General features: G+C 35.9%; 1 protein-coding gene across 5 annotated transcripts in view; it reads left to right on the top strand.

Moving 5' to 3' along the window:
* Nucleotides 1-3,176: 3,176 nt before the first annotated feature.
* FOXP2 (forkhead box P2) overlaps nt 3,177-17,500 on the top strand; it is a 64,219-nt gene continuing 49,895 nt past the window's right edge. Inside the window, exons 1-6 of one of the 5 annotated variants that reach the window (XM_026090751.1) lie at nt 3,192-3,326; nt 4,495-4,550; nt 4,656-4,689; nt 6,215-6,377; nt 12,748-12,961; nt 14,590-14,694. In XM_026090751.1, coding sequence (XP_025946536.1) covers nt 3,207-3,326; nt 4,495-4,550; nt 4,656-4,689; nt 6,215-6,377; nt 12,748-12,961; nt 14,590-14,694 — 692 coding nt within the window. In that variant the 5' untranslated portion in view covers nt 3,192-3,206. Of the gene's footprint in view, nt 3,327-4,494; nt 4,690-6,212; nt 6,378-12,747; nt 12,962-14,589; nt 14,695-17,500 lie in introns of all 5 variants that reach the window. The other 4 variants (XM_026090752.1, XM_026090749.1, XM_026090750.1 and 1 more) reach the window with 4 other exon arrangements.

The raw sequence follows: 17,500 nt of genomic DNA, 5'->3' as shown, positions 1-17,500 counted from the left end.
TGTTCAGTTTTTCACGAGAGGTCTGTTTGAGAATTTGTTGAGAGTGTGGCCCACTGAAATGAACCACATAATTCATTTGATCAGTTCTTTTCACTGGGTCCCCCTACTGTCATCTGACTGAATTGACTTTGGATACATTGAGAGATTTTTTATGAAAAAGGGTCAGAATTTGCCTCTTTGCTGCATTTGTATAACATCAAATCAGAAATCCTGGAAAATGCAGACACTAAAACAGAGGAATACACCTAATGCACAAATTTGGCCATAAAATAGCAGTTTTCTGATATTCTTCAGACCCATATACCACATTCGCACTATGCCAGGAAGGAATAAAGTGCAGTCTGGTGTATCACTGAAGGTTGTGGAATGTACCAATTTATATTGCCTAATTACAATTAGAGAAATCTCTTTGCTTAGTAACTATTGCTAATTTAAAGTTCAAGTAGTTTTCAAAATACCTTCTCCTTTAGCTATGGGGATGAAGCTATATATCAGGTATGATGTGAGAGTGCTGAACATATACATATGTGGATCTTCACATAAAATTCTGTTAAAGGCCATGTTATCTGCATAAATATGTATTTGTACTAATGGTCCTAACTATGTCTGTTTCTTTCATGCTTTTGTCCGTCATGCTGAAAAACAGGTGAATTAGGTTCTCTGCATCAATTCATACAGTTGAAAGGGACAGTTGAAAAATATGGGGGGAAAAAATGGAAATGAAAAGCTCTTAGAGTGTACCACAAAGCATGTGAGTCTCCAGATTAAGAACAAATACGTGGCCAATGAGATTTAGAATAAATGCTGCAAAAGCTAGCAGAAATGCGCCTGCTAAACAGCAATCTGTATTTCAGGCTATTAGAATAGCATGCCCTGTGTTTTACTAGCTAGAATCTTTAGCACTGAACACAATAAATCAGTGCCACTTACAGAGTTAAGTTGATTTCCGTTCTGTTTAAATCAGAATTTTTACTCGTGTGTTTAAAAATATATAAGCCAGTGAATGTATAGAGAGGATGTAAAGATGAGAGGAGAAATGGGGTAACAAGTATCAACGTCGTCACCATTTGCTGTATTTTGTAGTAGTAGGGATATAAATGGTAGAAGAATTCTTTCAGGGTTTAAAGATTAAAGTTAATGGTTTAATTGGGAAGGTGTCTGTCTTCCTCTCTCCCTTTTCATTCCTTTTTGACATATGGTAGTTGAACAGCATCACTGAGGCAAAATTACTGCAAGAAGGCAAATTCAGATCTCATGTGAAAAGAGGAAATTCTTATTGGCTTCAGTGGGAATTGAACACTGACTCCAGGTCGAATTTTACTCTTTGCTCATCCCCAAACTTGTAAAAACTGGTTTGCCTTGCCCTTAGGACATGGTAGACTTAGAATAAACATTATTGCATAGATAATGGCATTTGGAACACTACAAAACTATCACTAAGAATAACAACCAACTTTAAACATCTGAAAGTTAACCATCTACTCAAAGCCAGTCTGTACCCAATGGAGAGAGCCAGGCACCTTCAGAGGGTGATTAATCCCATGCTCAAATAGATATCTAAACTAGATCAGATGAACTATCCTCAGGATTTCCTTATTCTGTTGACCACAGAAAGAGTCCAGTGGTAGCTGAGATTAAATGTTTAACTTCTGGATGGCTAAAGGTAAGTGAGATGAATCCCCTGTAAGTATTTGATTACACATGCAAGTCTGATTTGTCTCTTCAACTCATATTTTAGGTATGAATGTCAGAATTTTTACTCTTAATATTCATTTGTTTGCAGAAGGTGATCAGACTTTTTGGTAATGGTAGTTAATTTTACTTTCAGACAGAAGGTTAAGACAAAAATACTCTTAATTAGTCAATATTTTAAGAACTAAATTTTTACTGTGATGAATTGTGTGCGAAGTGATGTTCTATATAATATGAGATGAAGTAGTTTCTTTTAAATGTAAAATTCAAAAGACTTGTATTTCTCTTTCAAGTAATAGAAATATTATAGAAGTGTTTCCTCTTTAAGATTGGCTTGTGAATCATTTTATTAATAATAATGTTATTTTTGCTGATTTACAGCAGACTGCAATGTCCTACAAACATGTGGCAAAATGATATTTAGATAACAGCTTGCTATTATTTACAGAAGAAACAATTGACTCTTGCTAGGCGAGAAAGCAACTGCTTTTTCAAGGGAGGAAAACTTGGCCTGCTGACAGCTGTTTGATTATGTACTGGTTGGTTCAAGTAATGGTTTCACATAGCGCATCTACTGCAGCAGCTAGGCACATACCTCGGGCTCTTTTACAGGACTTTTCTCTCTTACATGCGCAAACACACATGGCTGCTGTATCTTTCCCACTCACACACAGATAGACCTAAGAGCGTGTGGATGGGTGTTTACCTAGACGTATACGCTTCATCTCGGTGTATAGCAAACAGACAGTAAAGCTATATCCAAAATAGCACCTGAACAAAAATACCTTCTCTTAGAGTTTATTGGACAAACTAATAATCTTATGACAAGATTTCCAAACTTTCATTTTGCAGTTAGGAATGACTGTAAATACATTTCCTTCGGCAAAGACCGGGTAACAGAGACGGTGTCCTCTGCTCTGTACTGCAGTGTATCGGTAGTATTGTTTTTCTTGTGCAAATCAGCCTTCCTTAAAAGAATAGCTGAACGAGAAAGGTTTTCTTATGCTGAAATGATGTATTATACAGATATTTTTCTAGGCTAAGTGTCTTTATTGCGTAAAACATTCAGTGCTTTAAGATACTTATTTTTCTGTCTGTTTTAATCGTATCTTTTGAAACAGTCTCAATAGGTTTTTCCATTCGTAACATTATGACACTTGATAAGATGATTGATTATGAAGTGTTGAGAGCCCTGCCATGTGATCATTTATTTTTAAATACACATTTGTACTAGCCAATGCTTAAATTTCTTGCAGTAATACATGAGATGCGAAACGTAAAGCTTGAGTCTGATCGAATCTGATGCCTCTGGAAATAGAGTGCCACAGTACTGTGGTCTTAAAATAACAGGTTCTGACTGAAACTGGAACTTTGCAGTGATAAATATTATGCAAAAAATTATGGTCCATCTTTGGTACAAAATAAAAAAGACGTACAGCTGTGATGGAGGCGAACTAAAGCGCGTTTGATGATGATATCTTTCTTTCTCTGTGCAGGTGCCTGTGTCAGTGGCCATGATGACTCCCCAGGTGATCACCCCTCAGCAAATGCAGCAGATTCTCCAGCAGCAAGTGTTGTCTCCACAGCAGCTTCAAGCCCTTCTTCAGCAGCAGCAAGCAGTTATGTTGCAGCAGGTAATGTGGGTTACCTGCTTTGGACTTTTAGCACAGGGCATTCTCGCAAGTGTTGGCTGCGATTTTATGGGTCTTATTTTTTAATATTTCATCGCTCATTACACCAAAAAGAATGAAAATAAATGTGAAATTTCTCAGTCTTTAAATTTCTTATTTTAATTGCAAAAGTGTGAAATTGCAATTTCGAAACATTAAATATTATATTAAAAATAGTAGCAACAGTAGTGGCAGATGCATTACAAATACCGAACAAATTGATATTTAAATTTTCAAGTGCTTAGGCACATTTTAATTGTAGACTTGCCAAAGGAAGTGCAAATAGAGTTGTAGATAATTGTTGCTTTAAAATTCATAACACTTTAGTGCTCCCTTTAGACACATAAATGGAATGCGGTTATGAAATTTGAACTTAATAGTTTCTTTCATCATGGGAAAAAGTTTTTTTGTTTTGTTTTTTGCATCCAAAAATTTGTCCCAGATGTGGCTAAAGAGAAGAAGGATGGTTGCTGTTTCCTTAGCACAAAATCTGGCAGCTAAATCAGGAATCAGTGAACTTGTTACTAATACAATAGAGATAGTGTCAGTGATCAGTACCTCAGTGTAACATAGAGTGGATTTTTGGGTGTGTGCTTAATTATCATACAGAAAATGATATGTCTGTTAGTCATAGCTCAGTCATTTTATGTTTAAACACTGATATCTGGTACCACGATCCTTACAGACAATTCACCTTCAATTGTGAATCTGGCATCCCACTAAACAGATTGACAGTTTAATTACCTTTTTTTTCCCTAAGAAACAGACAGTTTTGTTTGGCCTTAGTGACTTGTTGGTTTCTTGCAAGTGGATGAGTACAGCTTCTGATTTGTTATAAGGATATGTGAGGAACTTGGGTATAGTTATTTGAGGAGTTAATTTGGCTCTTGCATTCCCTGTAGAATACAGATTTTCTATACCCTTCTGTTTAGGATATTTTGGAATCTGCATTGGAAAATTTCAGAACCGCCTTGGAAAAAAATGTATGTAGATCTGCCTCTTCAAATCACATTTTTGTTATGAGGTGATTCTTAATGGCTACGCTACCATATGCCAATCTAGAAGAGTTTAGGAGATTTATAATACTTGAAACTTTTGCCTTTATTTATTAAAGTCAAAATGGTTTATTCAGCAACAACTACAAGAGTTTTACAAGAAACAGCAAGAGCAGTTACATCTTCAGCTTTTGCAGCAGCAGCAACAGCAGCAGCAACAACAACAGCAACAGCAGCAACAACAGCAGCAACAACAGCAGCAGCAGCAGCAACAGCAGCAACAGCAGCAGCAGCAACAGCAGCAACAACATCCAGGAAAGCAAGCAAAAGAGGTAGGTGCTAAGACACTTGCTTATACATACTAGCGTGAGCTGTCAGGAGCTCGGAAAAGACAAGAACCGTTTCCTGTAGCGAGAATCTAGCTATCAAAGATTTGTTCTTATGTTTTTCCTGGGCTTAATAGCAGTGCCAGTATAATTCTCTTGCTCCCCCTTCTCAAACGCAGGATTTGAGCAGTCTAGTGCTGCTGTCGTCTAATGTTCGCTAATGAATCAGAGTGTGCAAAGGACAAGCTGTGTGGTGGACAAAGTACTGATTATCTTGTATTCACAGAGAATTTCAGTTAGGGAAGGAACCTGACTTTTTGCTGTGGTACAGCTCAGAGAGCATGCAAATTTAGTCCATGGTTGAAAAAAACAGTTGAGCACAGATTTCAAAGTCACAGGCCCCTGATTAATGAACTGCTACTGTAGGTTTGGAGTGGCGAGTAGGAAGTTACAGTTTGATGTGCTCATAAATCAACCTGACAAGCTGGTTTCTCAGGCCTGGCTTGCACTTGTCAGCAAACTGCATCAAATATAAACATAATACAAACAAAACATGTTGAAGTAGTTAAATTGATCAGCAGGTATCCTAGATGTTGTCTTCAAGCTGCCCATTATGCAAACGTACAGGAAGAAGTTCTGACCTCCTGAGGCTTTGTCTCTGTTTGGATTTGTGAATAGAATTTCAGACAGCCATCAACTACGGAATAGAAATTGCTCCCTTATTTCTCCGGAGGCTCTGGGCAATCCACATGACTTGCTCTATTATGCAGTCTGTTTTCCAGTGAGCGCATCAGAAGTTTCTCTTTTCCCCAAACTAAAAAGGAAAGGTCTTCCGCAGCAGCTTGTCTCTCTCTGAAGTGTGACCGCCTTCTTATGCCCTCCTGAGTCTAAAGAACTCCAGTTTGTCTTGTAATGCCTCACAAAATTGGAAGTTATACTTTTACTCATAATAGGGCACTTCTTTCCCTTGAATGCAATGCTCGTTTTAATGTATTCCAACAAGAAAAGAGGGAGAGCTAACAGGCTGGTGAAATGAAGGCTACATCCCAGTTTGCTAATAGATCACTGGAGACCACATTCATGGACCACTGCAGACCAAACTTAGTCAACTGGAAAAACAAGAGTGCCTTTGAATCACAGACCGCTGTAAAGAGTCACACTTTTAGCATAGATAAGTTTGTTATCATCTGCCATGAGCTGGGCTTTTTTTGTATTTGCTTGAAACGGCTGTTATATACTTTCTTCTGACCGTTTTCTTGTGTGTGTCCTTGAGCGTATCTTGCCATTTTCCCTAACACCTAGTAGCTTGAATGAATATAACAGAAAATTTCAAACTATTTCACTGTCTGAGTTTTCTACAAATAGCATTATTATTTAATAATTAAAGGGAATTTAGAGATTAAATGGAATTTAGAGATCAAATTCCCAAGATTAAAGGGAAAGAAATTGAGTTTCTGTTTTTGGCTTTCTGGCTTTCACTGCACACTTTATTCTCTGTTGCATTTGCTTTTTGTTTTCTTTCTTTTTGTAGCAGCAGCAGCAGCAGTTGGCAGCGCAGCAGCTTGTCTTCCAGCAGCAGCTCCTCCAGATGCAACAACTTCAGCAGCAGCAGCATCTGCTGAACCTTCAGCGTCAGGGACTCATTTCCATCCCACCTGGCCAGTCTGCTCTTCCTGTCCAGTCTCTGCCACAAGGTATACCAAGTATATATGATTGGGGTAGTTTCTAATTCAAAACTTTTTTAACCATTTCTATCCATTTGGATCTGAATTTCAGAAGTTTCACTTTATGACATTTAAACCTGTTTTATTATTAGAATACTATTATTCATATTACCAAATTTTCTTCAGTGTGATAAATTTTACAGCGTACTTTTATGGAAGAAAACAGCTTTTGATTGCTTTTTCTTAGATATAAAATGCATATTTATTAGCCTTATGTACTGAAAACAATTTCTAATAGCATCACAATTCAAGCACCATTGCTTTTCTCTGAGGAATTACAGAAATCTGATTTAGCAGCAGTGTAATCATTTCACATAATATAAGTTTCTAAAAGATATTGGGCAGTGATATTAAAGTCATTCTAAAACCTACTTTTTTTTCTTCTAAGAAAAGAGTGTTTGGTATGAAAAAACACTTTGAATCTTCAACTGATGAGATGAATTTAGGGACATATCATAGGACTCCTTTTCTTTGCTATCCTTTTTATTTGTTAAATATGACAACAGTTTTTGTAAGTTGTGAATACAGTAATAAAGAATTGTGACTGACAAATAATAGTAAAGGCTTTTAGAAAATAAAAATTTTCCCTTAGTCAGTTTGATCAAGATTTCTCAATATGATAAATAAGCTCAAACTCTCTACTACTCTCTAGTCCACAAATACATTCATGATCAAAAGAAAGTAGGGCACACGTTTTTTTGAAAAGTAAGTTAATTTGAAAATAAATACTGCTTACATTGTAGGTCAAGGTCAAAGACTTCATATGTTAAGGACGGTCTATGAGGCATGTGTGTTTGTTTATGTTACAGTACAGAGGTGAGCTAAATGACTGTCCTAAAAACTGCATAATATTCTAATCTCTGAAGCTCCAGGCCTGCAGTGACCATTATTTAGACTGTGTTCATGACGGTTTTAATTGGCGTTTACGTCCATATGTAGGTTCCTCCACCAGATAGATAACTATTATGAAATTGAAGCCTTGGAAATTCAATGAGCAAGAGCAGAGTACATGTTATATAGACTATAAAGTTGTCAAAAAAAGGCAGAAAAAAGACATGAGAAATACTTGAACCACTTGAAGCCTCAGTCCCTGGAAGGCAGAGATTACAAATAAATACATGGATTCCATATGTTTTGTTGTGTGAAAAAGCTATGGCACAGGCATACCTAAAGATGCAAAAAAATACTACAACAAAAAAAAACCCACAAATAAGCTATCGCATTAAATATTATTATTTGGGAATAGCAGTGGGGAGGCAAGCTGATTCATAAATTTTGTACATGTGAGACTCCTTTTGTACAAAGTCACATCGGAAAAAAGTAATTGAAACACAGCCTCCCCGTGAACAGCTTTACCTTCTGCAGCCTCCTCTTGTGCCATCTGTTGCAAAAGGAATTCCTCAGGTTTTCTCTCACATTAAGCATTCCCCACAGATTTCCCTCAGCCCTCCTACCCAATTGCATTCATTAGTTTAATGCAACAGTCATTCATCTACTTTTAGTAGAAAAACACATATAAAATAAAACCATTTTTCAAAACATTTTTAGGAGAACTAGTAAACAGCCACCCCGGTGTCTTTTACTCAAAGAATTAAGTGTAAGTGAAGTCATGACAAGAAATTGACCCTAAAGAAATAAGATAAGACAAATTTTTACATTTAAAATATTTCTGGATTATTCTTTCGAAAGTAAATCAATCTCGTTTGCTTCTGTCCTCTTCCTTTTTAATTATAATGAATTCCAGTCGAGTATTTCATTCTTCATTTTTCTCTTCTAGTTCTAGTATCTTCTGTGTCTCTGGGATTCCTTTAAGTAAATAAGTGAATTCATAGTACTTTGATTTTTGGTAGCCCTGATATGGATGAGTAGAGGAAGAAAACACAGGACAGCTTCCCCTGGAAAACCTCTGCATCTCCAGAATGGCCACTAACTCTGTGACAGGAGATGTGAAGTTAGAGTGATGAGGGTAAGAAGGAATGTGTTTTCAGTAAGAAGCTGAAACAGAGAGAACCAAATACAGAATTATGACTGATTAAGAGTTCTTTCTGTAGGCTCCTCCGATAGCCACATAACATCTTTCATAGAGAGATACATACAGCACCCAGTCCGGTTTATAATAATGTAATGAAGATTAATAGGGTTCAGATCAGTTGAGACTTTCTTATAACTTCAGTTTATTTACACATAGAAAATATCCAACTACTACTTACTAATTTTAACATAGATGCTCCTGGATGGGGGCTTGTGACTATGCAAAGAGTAAGAAAATCAATCTTTTCCTTCATTTTCTCATGGAAACTTAGTAATTGTATGATAGACATTCTGTGGTAATACCAAATTAAATCTTCAGCACTAGAACTTATTTCAGGCAAAAGAATATCTGCTGAATGTGGTAAAAGGATAGTTTTCTCCTTCTGCAGTGTTGCGGGATATATTATATGGCTATACAGAAGGATTTACAGATAGGTAACACAATTATTTTTATATGGGTCCACTTAGAAATACCTGGTGAGTTATATCGGTGACTAAAAAAATAGTACACAGGAGTTTTCTTGTTTATAAGTTATCAATCATAAAGAGTTCTGTAAAACACAATTTATTAGTGACAAAGAGAGCAGGGTTTTGGCATTCATTAATATAAAAAGAAATAGCTTCCAAGTTCAGCTGTGAGGTTTGCATATAGAAACAATATTTGCTCCAAGTATAGTTTCTGCCTTTAAAGGACAAGAACATTTACCATGCTTTCTTGATGGTCAGGTATAGCAAATAAGAGAAAAAAGAGGTGTTTTAGCATTTATTTTGTGACAAGATCTTCACTGTCCGGTATACAAAGCCAGTGGCTCACAAAGAGTCACCTACATGTAATGCTACACTGATGTTAACTAAATGCAAAGGATTCTAACTGGCAATAATAACCCCCCTCCCGAAAACATAAGTTTTGATCAGGCTGTGTAGGAGAACAAAAAACAAATGCATGGATGAATATGATAAGTGGTAGTTTTAATAAGTATTAATTGAAAAATAAAAGCAAAAACAGATTAGGTAGCAATAAAAAGAGTTACCAAACTGATCTCAAAAATAAAAATTCGTTCGTGTTAGTAGACTGTTAAGTGTTTCTACACTGGCAAATCAATACTGGCTGGTTTTTAGTACAGTCCCTCTTTTTTATCCCACTCTGGATCCTCTTCTTAACCCTTTCTCCTTTAACATAGTGTGGAGAGGATATTTTGAGGGTTATCACAACCTATGAAACTTTAAAACTTACCCTGCTTTTACCTCCAGACTAAACTATCCATCAGCCATTTTACAGATCTCTTATAAAATGGGAGTTGGTCTTTTTTAGGCACAAAAACTACATAATTGCTATAATTTGCAATTAATTATAAATTCCCTTATTAGCTTTATACTTTTAAGATGTTTTTTATCCTAAAAGTAAGTATACATTTTATCCTAAAAGGCAACCCTTCGGAGTGCTCCAAAAAAGTGCTAAGATTAACCAACCCGAGCCCAGAGAGAAATTCTTTTCTGCTTTGACAAATCCAGGCAAGCTAGGCAGACTAGAGGTACAGCTCAGTCCATAGTTTAAGACTGCAAAGGACTGGGTTGCAGGACCATGAGCAAAGCGTGATGGAAGACTCCTGAATATGGGGAAGCACAGTCACTCCAGCCACCCCCAGCACAGACACGGGATCCTGGGGCATTCCTCACTCACACCCCTCAGGGCCCAAAGTTCGACCATCCGTGATAAAAACTTCCTTGGTGCAAGACACAATGATATGTTCTCCCTCTGATCACTCAAACAGTTTATTCTTGCTTTTTAATTTTTTTTAACACAAAATTAGTTTATTTTTTTCAACTGCAGGAAGAAGGGAACACTTTGGAGTAAATAATGTGCTGTATGTATCACATCACCTAACTGGATGCATTACTTTTCATTTTGATTTGTGATTACATTTGCAGGTAACTATTATTTACCATGCTAAAATGGGTTATTTGCAGAGTTGCTGGGACGTACCTCATGAAAACTGCAGTAATTACTTACCTTCATTAAACAATTACAACTAGTATTACTGTTACTCCTGTTGGATCCATCTCGCTAATGCAGTAAATTGGAGTCTAGCTTCTTTGCTTACGTCCTTAAATCCTAGCTTTTTGCTGTACAAACAATATAAACTCCAGTTTTAAGACATTCCAGTCAACTCTCTTTTTTTCACTTTTTAATTAAGTGAGTTTGCCATTGGACATCGGTATCTAAGCTAGAAAAGCAGGACACAAAATAATGGTCTAAAAATGAGCTCCTTACATAAATTTAAAAAACTGCGAATACCTTCCAACCAATTTGTTTCCTGGCTACCTCCAGAAATTTTTATTTCTGTAAATAACTAGTAGTCTATTTTTCATAACTTTGTACACTTCATGGTGAGACAATTACTGAGAAATATTAAGGAACTTACACTACTTTTTCATAATTTTTTGTTGAATCCATTTCAGTAGTGTGAGTTCCTATATCCTCAGTATAAAATGGAATCTAATAAACTTGCCAAATGGTGGAAAAAGATCTTTACATCTTTCTAATGCATCTTATTTACCAAACCAAGCTATCCTCAATGAAAAGTTTGAAAGATTAGACTAATTTTAAATCCTTTCCTGAAGGTCAATAAACTTGAGCTATTTCAGAAAATAAGAGCAAAAATTAAATTCAGACAGAATCAGCATTTTGAATGCTTTGCAGCTACCATGCAGTTCTGGTAATGCGAGCATGTCTTAATCTAATTTCAGTAGTTGAGATGAGATACAAAAGGCAGTTAAATTTCAAGATATCTCTGACCCAGACTGTGTCAGGCTGAAAATCCTGTGTGTGAAACCAGATCTTTCACAAGCATCTCTCTGGGATTCTCATTCTTTTCTACATCTAATTGGAGTGTTCTTCAAAAGAGAGACATGAAGTTTATACAGATTGGTAGTGACAAAAGATGCATATAGTTATGGTGAACTCTGCATCTTTCAGTATCATCATTTCCTATCTTAGATGCATGTTTGGAGGGAAGGTATGAGCACGCTCACATCTCTTCTATTGCCTGTGTTTTGGGAGTTTTTACTTCAGGCAGAAGCATATTGTAATGGTGATGACTTCATGTAAAATGTTCGGCTCAAGCCAGACAACACTAACATAGATACATGAATATATTCAGACACTGCTATTTGTAGCCAAGGATGAATCCTGAGAACTACAAGTGCAAGGCTTACAAGTGGAGTAGAGGGCAAACATTTCTTTAAGCTTTATCTGCAGATACCTGGTGGCTAGACTCCAAAATAGTGCTGTGCACACAGTGGAGAAGTTTGAGAAGCTCTTTCAGTTTTGTGTGGCTGCCCATGACCCCAGGAGATGGTGAGGCAGAGTCTCCTTTCTCCTAGCCAAGCCCTCCGATTTGTTTTCTGCAATAGGGCTGGACAAAAAACAGTGGAGGGGTTTGTCGGTCTGCATGTAATTTCATCCTTGCAGAGGGAATTCTAAATGGGCCAGTTTTGTTGGCTCTCTCGCTCTTTGGTGCCGTTGAATGACACCAAAAAAGCTAAGCAATCACCAATATCTAGCTCTGTGCTGTAGTAGTTTTGTTCTTTCAAATATTTAGTTTGTTTTTGTCTCTTAAAAATACATTTTTAAAATGGACAATTTGCTAATTATTATTTGGGTCTAATTAATATGTATGTATTATTAAAGTTAGATGCATTCTGCCCAAATGTTAAACCTGTTACGATCTCAATGATTTCAGTTTCATCTTCTGATTTCTCCCCCTCGTCTCTGTTTTCCCCACTCCCTGCTTTTTAAGTCTTCTAAGAGAGTAATATTGCTTGTATCCTATTATTGCTTGTATCCTTAGTGTGATGTATTTTTCTATTTTCCACTTCATATCTGATTAAACAACAATTCTAAAAGCTGAGTAAACTGTGGAAGCATTGAGTCATGTTTGCATGTCAAGAAATTGATTCTGCAGACAGTAGAAATCTCATCTAAAAATGTCTTTAGTAGTAGTTTTTGAAGAAGTGGTTACAAGTTCTTTGTCATGTGTACTCTTTGATCCTCGAATGAGTGTTTTAAGAAGGAGTTTAATATTATTGAAATTGGTGGGTTTTAATTGACTGTTTGTAACACAAAAGAAAGGCAGTTAGATTACCTGAATTTTGACAGAAGAAAATTGAAATTATGTTTTACAACACGTTGATTGTGCTGGAAAAAGGGCATCACCTGTATTGTTGGCATCAATCCATTAATGATACTGAGCTCATTATATGAAACTCTTATTTTCTTATATTAGTGGGGCTCTCTTTCATTTTATAGCTGGCTTAAGTCCTGCTGAGATTCAGCAGTTATGGAAAGAAGTGACTGGAGTTCACAGTATGGAAGACAATGGCATTAAACACGGAGGGCTAGACCTCACTACTAACAATTCCTCCTCTACTACCTCCTCCACCACTTCCAAAGCATCACCACCAATAACTCATCATTCCATAGTGAATGGACAGTCTTCAGTTCTAAATGCAAGGCGAGACAGGTAATGCTGATGAGATTTCAACTGTGCTTATCATTTGACGTAAAGCTGTTTTTTAATATCGTAAGGAGCATTATTTCAAATCACAACATAATACAGGTTACTTAAGAGATTATGGAGACCTGATTTTTCTAAATAGTTTATCAATAGGGCATCATGTTCAGTAATGATGTCTAATTTTGTCAGCGCAACTGCAGTTACCTGCCTACGGTTTTATACCACATGAACTTGTGGTACTTTCAGTAACAATTAGAAGTCCAGAATAGCAGGTGCTGTTTTAGAGTGTCAGTGCAGATTTGTGGGCACTTTGTAGGCACATAGTTTCATGCGTATTTGAATTCACACATCTGGCAATCAGACATTTACTATTGAATCAGACACTGCTGTTTTCATAGAAAATGTACATATGTCTGGTAAACTGATGCTGTAATTCAGTGCAAATGTTCTGTGTAAAAGTGCTGTATTCAATTAGTACATTAAGACAGTTTGTTTACATCTTGTGAAGAAAACCGCTGAATTTTGCTTCTTGTGTATACTACAGTAACTCAGTTGACATTTCATACAAATTTTTAGTTGCATTAATGTAATGCAATAGAATGTGACCGTATGGATTAAGTTAAAATAGTTTTTCAGACACACTGACAGACACACTGTTCCTTATTTTCAGGTGATGGATTAAAAGTATAAGAGAATATGTATTATCTTTAGCACTTATGACCAGTGCTGTATGTTAGGATTGAGTGATGTAGATGATCTCAATAAAAGATAAATTTTAATTTGTATCTACATAATCTGAATTGTAAATAATTGTATTTTCATATAAATATTTGCTTTAATTACTTTAATGTTTGAAATGGGCGACTATAATTTAAGTGTCCCTGGTCCTCATTTCACTGTGAGGACATTTTCCACTGTTTTTTTTTTACTATTCAAAAATTGTTACTTCTCTAGATACATTTATAGTGGTACTTTTAGTTCAGATTAATTTGTGTTTATATGCTAGACAGGTTGGTTCTTTCCTGTAGAATGTACAGCTAGTGCCCACCTCTGGGGCAGTCCCCTGAATCGCTTTGATACCTGCGCGTGGATGAAACTATTGCTGAGGTTCCAGAAAAAGAAATGAAAAAGAGCTGGGGTGTTTTATAAAGCTGAGTAGTTAATGGAAGCAACAGTTGTGAACAAAAATATTTCTTTATAAAAGTCGCTTTAACTTTACACACATTTTAGGAGAAAATTCAAATGTTTTATAGTAACATTCACCTTATTCATAAATTCTGACTGTCCATCTTCAATATTTCTTTGCAGAATTGATCATCTATGAGTATATTTTTTATTTATAGGTAAAATGTTACACCAAGGTCATATGGCAGAATTAGCATGGTATTATACAGTCATCTTATTTTTTCATCCTTTATTAACAGTCATCTTTGGCTCTATTTCTTCTCTAATTGGAACATCATCTAGCCTTGGCAGTTGAACTATTCAATAGAACGATTAAATTTTTCTGACTGCTCTGAGCTAAATTGACCTGTTTTGACCTGTTTGTCACTGATCGCAACCTGACAGGCGCTAGCAGCCTCCAGCGATTATGGCTTTTGCGATGAATCTGATGCCTTATTCTTTTGCTACAGCTCGTCACATGAGGAGACTGGGGCCTCCCATACTCTCTATGGGCATGGAGTTTGCAAATGGCCTGGCTGTGAAAGTGTTTGTGAAGATTTTGGACAATTTTTAAAGTAGGTTGATTTTTATTCATTGGTAAAGGGTTGTTTAAGGCTAGGGAAAGAGAAGGATGGCAAACAAAGTTCTACTGTAAATCATGTCAGAGATTTTTTATGTGTTCCAAGCAACTGGATAATCGAGGCTATCTGCAGAGGGTCAAATTGTTATCCTTTCTTTCATGTTGAACACTTTTGCAGGCCTTTCAAAAGCACAGTGTTTAATCCTCTTATTATCCTTTACTGAAATGGAGCCTCAGAAAATTTGAAGAGATGCTTTAGATTGTATATTCGATAGTAGAGGTATGAAAAAGCACGTTTTAAATTCTGACAGCTTGCATATAGTAGGAATTATGTGTGTAATATAAATAGAAAAGCACAAAGGACTAAATGTGACCATTTAACTCTCACTTGGTAATTTATTTTTGCTTTTACTCCTATCTGTGCACCATATATACAGACCAGAAACACTGCAAACAGGTGGGTTTACACCTTTCAGAACTGAACAGTGATGTGGAAAGTTTTTCCTTTCAGAGTTTGGTTTTGCCAGTTGTTGTCCAATTCAGAGCATTTAGAAAATAAATGACTCTGCTTTTCAGCTGCAGCTTCAACCTACAATTGGTTTCTAGAGATTTTGTTTGTTTGTTTGTTTGTTTGTTTGTTTTCTAATTTACCTGGTTGCTAGTACTTCTGTGTTCATTTAAAGCTTCTGCGACAATGCTGATTCTCTACGTATTTATATTATGGACTGGTCTTTGTCAGAAGAGCCATACTCGTTTTGGTATGCAATAGATCTTAATGGAAAGCTACAGATAGGCTGCTATAGATGAGTAACTTCAGGGGCTGAGACTCTTATGTTGTCATGGTGCAGCTAACAGGGTGAATGAACTGTTTCATGCTTCATCAACAATTAAGTTAATTAGCTCATTTGAAATTGCACTGCTTTGTTGCCAGGATGTTGGCAGAGACATCAAAAAGATGTGTTTACAAATGGTAGACTATAGGGTATATAACAGAAGCACCTTAACAGCGAGCTGTAAGTATTCAGTAGCACAGTAACTTTTATAACAGAATTATAGTGATCCTTTTCACAAAGTGTTTAACTGCCTTCTCCATCTTTCATGCTATTTTTCAGTTTTAAATGAAATAACTAATACTTACTTCCAAATCATAGCTGATATATTTCTCTCACTCATGATAAATTTTTGTTTATAAGTACATTAAATGGAATGTCAAAGTGTAGTGGCTTATTATTGGAGAAATTGTGTAAGACTTAAAGGAACCTGATTTAAATAAGTTTGTATTAAAAGGAAATGGACATTTCCCAAATTCAACATCGTATTCTAAGTATTACTAATAGTTAGAATGGTAATTGATTTAACTCAAGCGTTTTCCTCTTCAAGAAAAAAAATAGATTTTATAAATACTTCCATCCTTCTAGGCTGTAGTGATGCTAATTCTGGCCAGTCTTTTCACATCCATTATGTCATGTATCTTGTTATAATCCATGGTCACTAAAACCATTTTGATTAACGCTGTGTAGGGCTAGGTTTACAGATGCTCTTGCTTTCCTGAACCAAATAACCCTGGAAGATGTGAAAGAGACATATAACATCTTGATAATTCTCATGTAGAGTCAATCAGGGTTTAGAGCAGTGTCATGGCTTTTGTCCTATACACCAGCAAAAAATGTTTGAGAATATTTTATTATTTCTTCTCTTCATTCAATTCTATCTTCTATGTCCTCAAAACAAATAAGAAGTCATGGTGCTGAATAGGTAAGCTTGTTTATGAAATAGAAATATTCCTACATTTTACACCAGTGGCAAGATGGAAATCAATACGTAATCTTGCATTAGATTCTTTAGTACCTTTTCATGTTCACACTAATGCAAAATCCCCATTACAATTAAAAAACATTTTCTTTCAATTAAATATCAACTTTTAGTCCAAAGATTGACCATTTTTCCAACCCATTAACTTTATAGGGGATGACAGGACTAATGGCTGTAGTTTTCAAGGCTTTGCTCTTAGTCTAATCTTTGTTACGATGTTTTAGATTCTCTGACTTGAAACAGTATGATACCTGTGTTAAGAGAGTTAATGCAAGTATATTGTACCAAAATGAAATATTAATAAGGTACACTACCCCAGTCTTGTAGTGTGTATTTCTATAATATGCTTATGACAACTTTGAAGAATACCTGGTTTATGAAGTGAACTCTAACTTCTTGTGCTCAGAAAATGGTTTACCTAGGAGCTTGATTTAAAAAAAATATTGTGCAGAGCATCTGAGAAGGAGGATTAGGACAGAAAACACAGTGGCTTTGCTTCACTTTTGTAATAATGGAAAGGATTTAGGGTGAAGTGATGAATAACTTAAAATAAATGGCTTAAAGCCATGAAAGCTATTTTCCCCTTCATTTTTGTTTATCCAGCATGAACTGTTTTTATTTTTAAGGTAATTTGACAACACTCCATTTATCTAGGGTTTTGGGGGGATATTCGGAATAGTTAAAGAAGTTAGACTTTGTATGCAGTGACCCAGATTCATACTTGAAAACATATGCATCAGTTTCAAAAACACCTGATCTCCTCCATAATATATTTCTGTATGTACAGAAAAACATAATACTCTATCTTTCCTTTGATATCCCTCAACTCTAGACACAAAACTGCAGTTTATATTTTATGAAGCAATTTTCTGTCTTCACAAAATGGTGTTAGATTACAGTTGTTCATGCATGCAAGATCAGTTTTGACTATTCTGTAAAAACAACAGTTTTTGGCTTAAGAAAAACTTCAGAATGTAAAGGCAGATCAG

The sequence above is a fragment of the Apteryx rowi genome, unplaced genomic scaffold (genome assembly GCF_003343035.1).
Source record: "Apteryx rowi isolate R43461 unplaced genomic scaffold, aptRow1 scaffold_878, whole genome shotgun sequence".
Classification (NCBI taxonomy): Eukaryota; Metazoa; Chordata; class Aves; order Apterygiformes; family Apterygidae; genus Apteryx; species Apteryx rowi.
The sequence above is the reverse complement of the archived record's forward strand: the minus strand, read 5'-3'. Positions and strand labels throughout refer to the sequence as shown.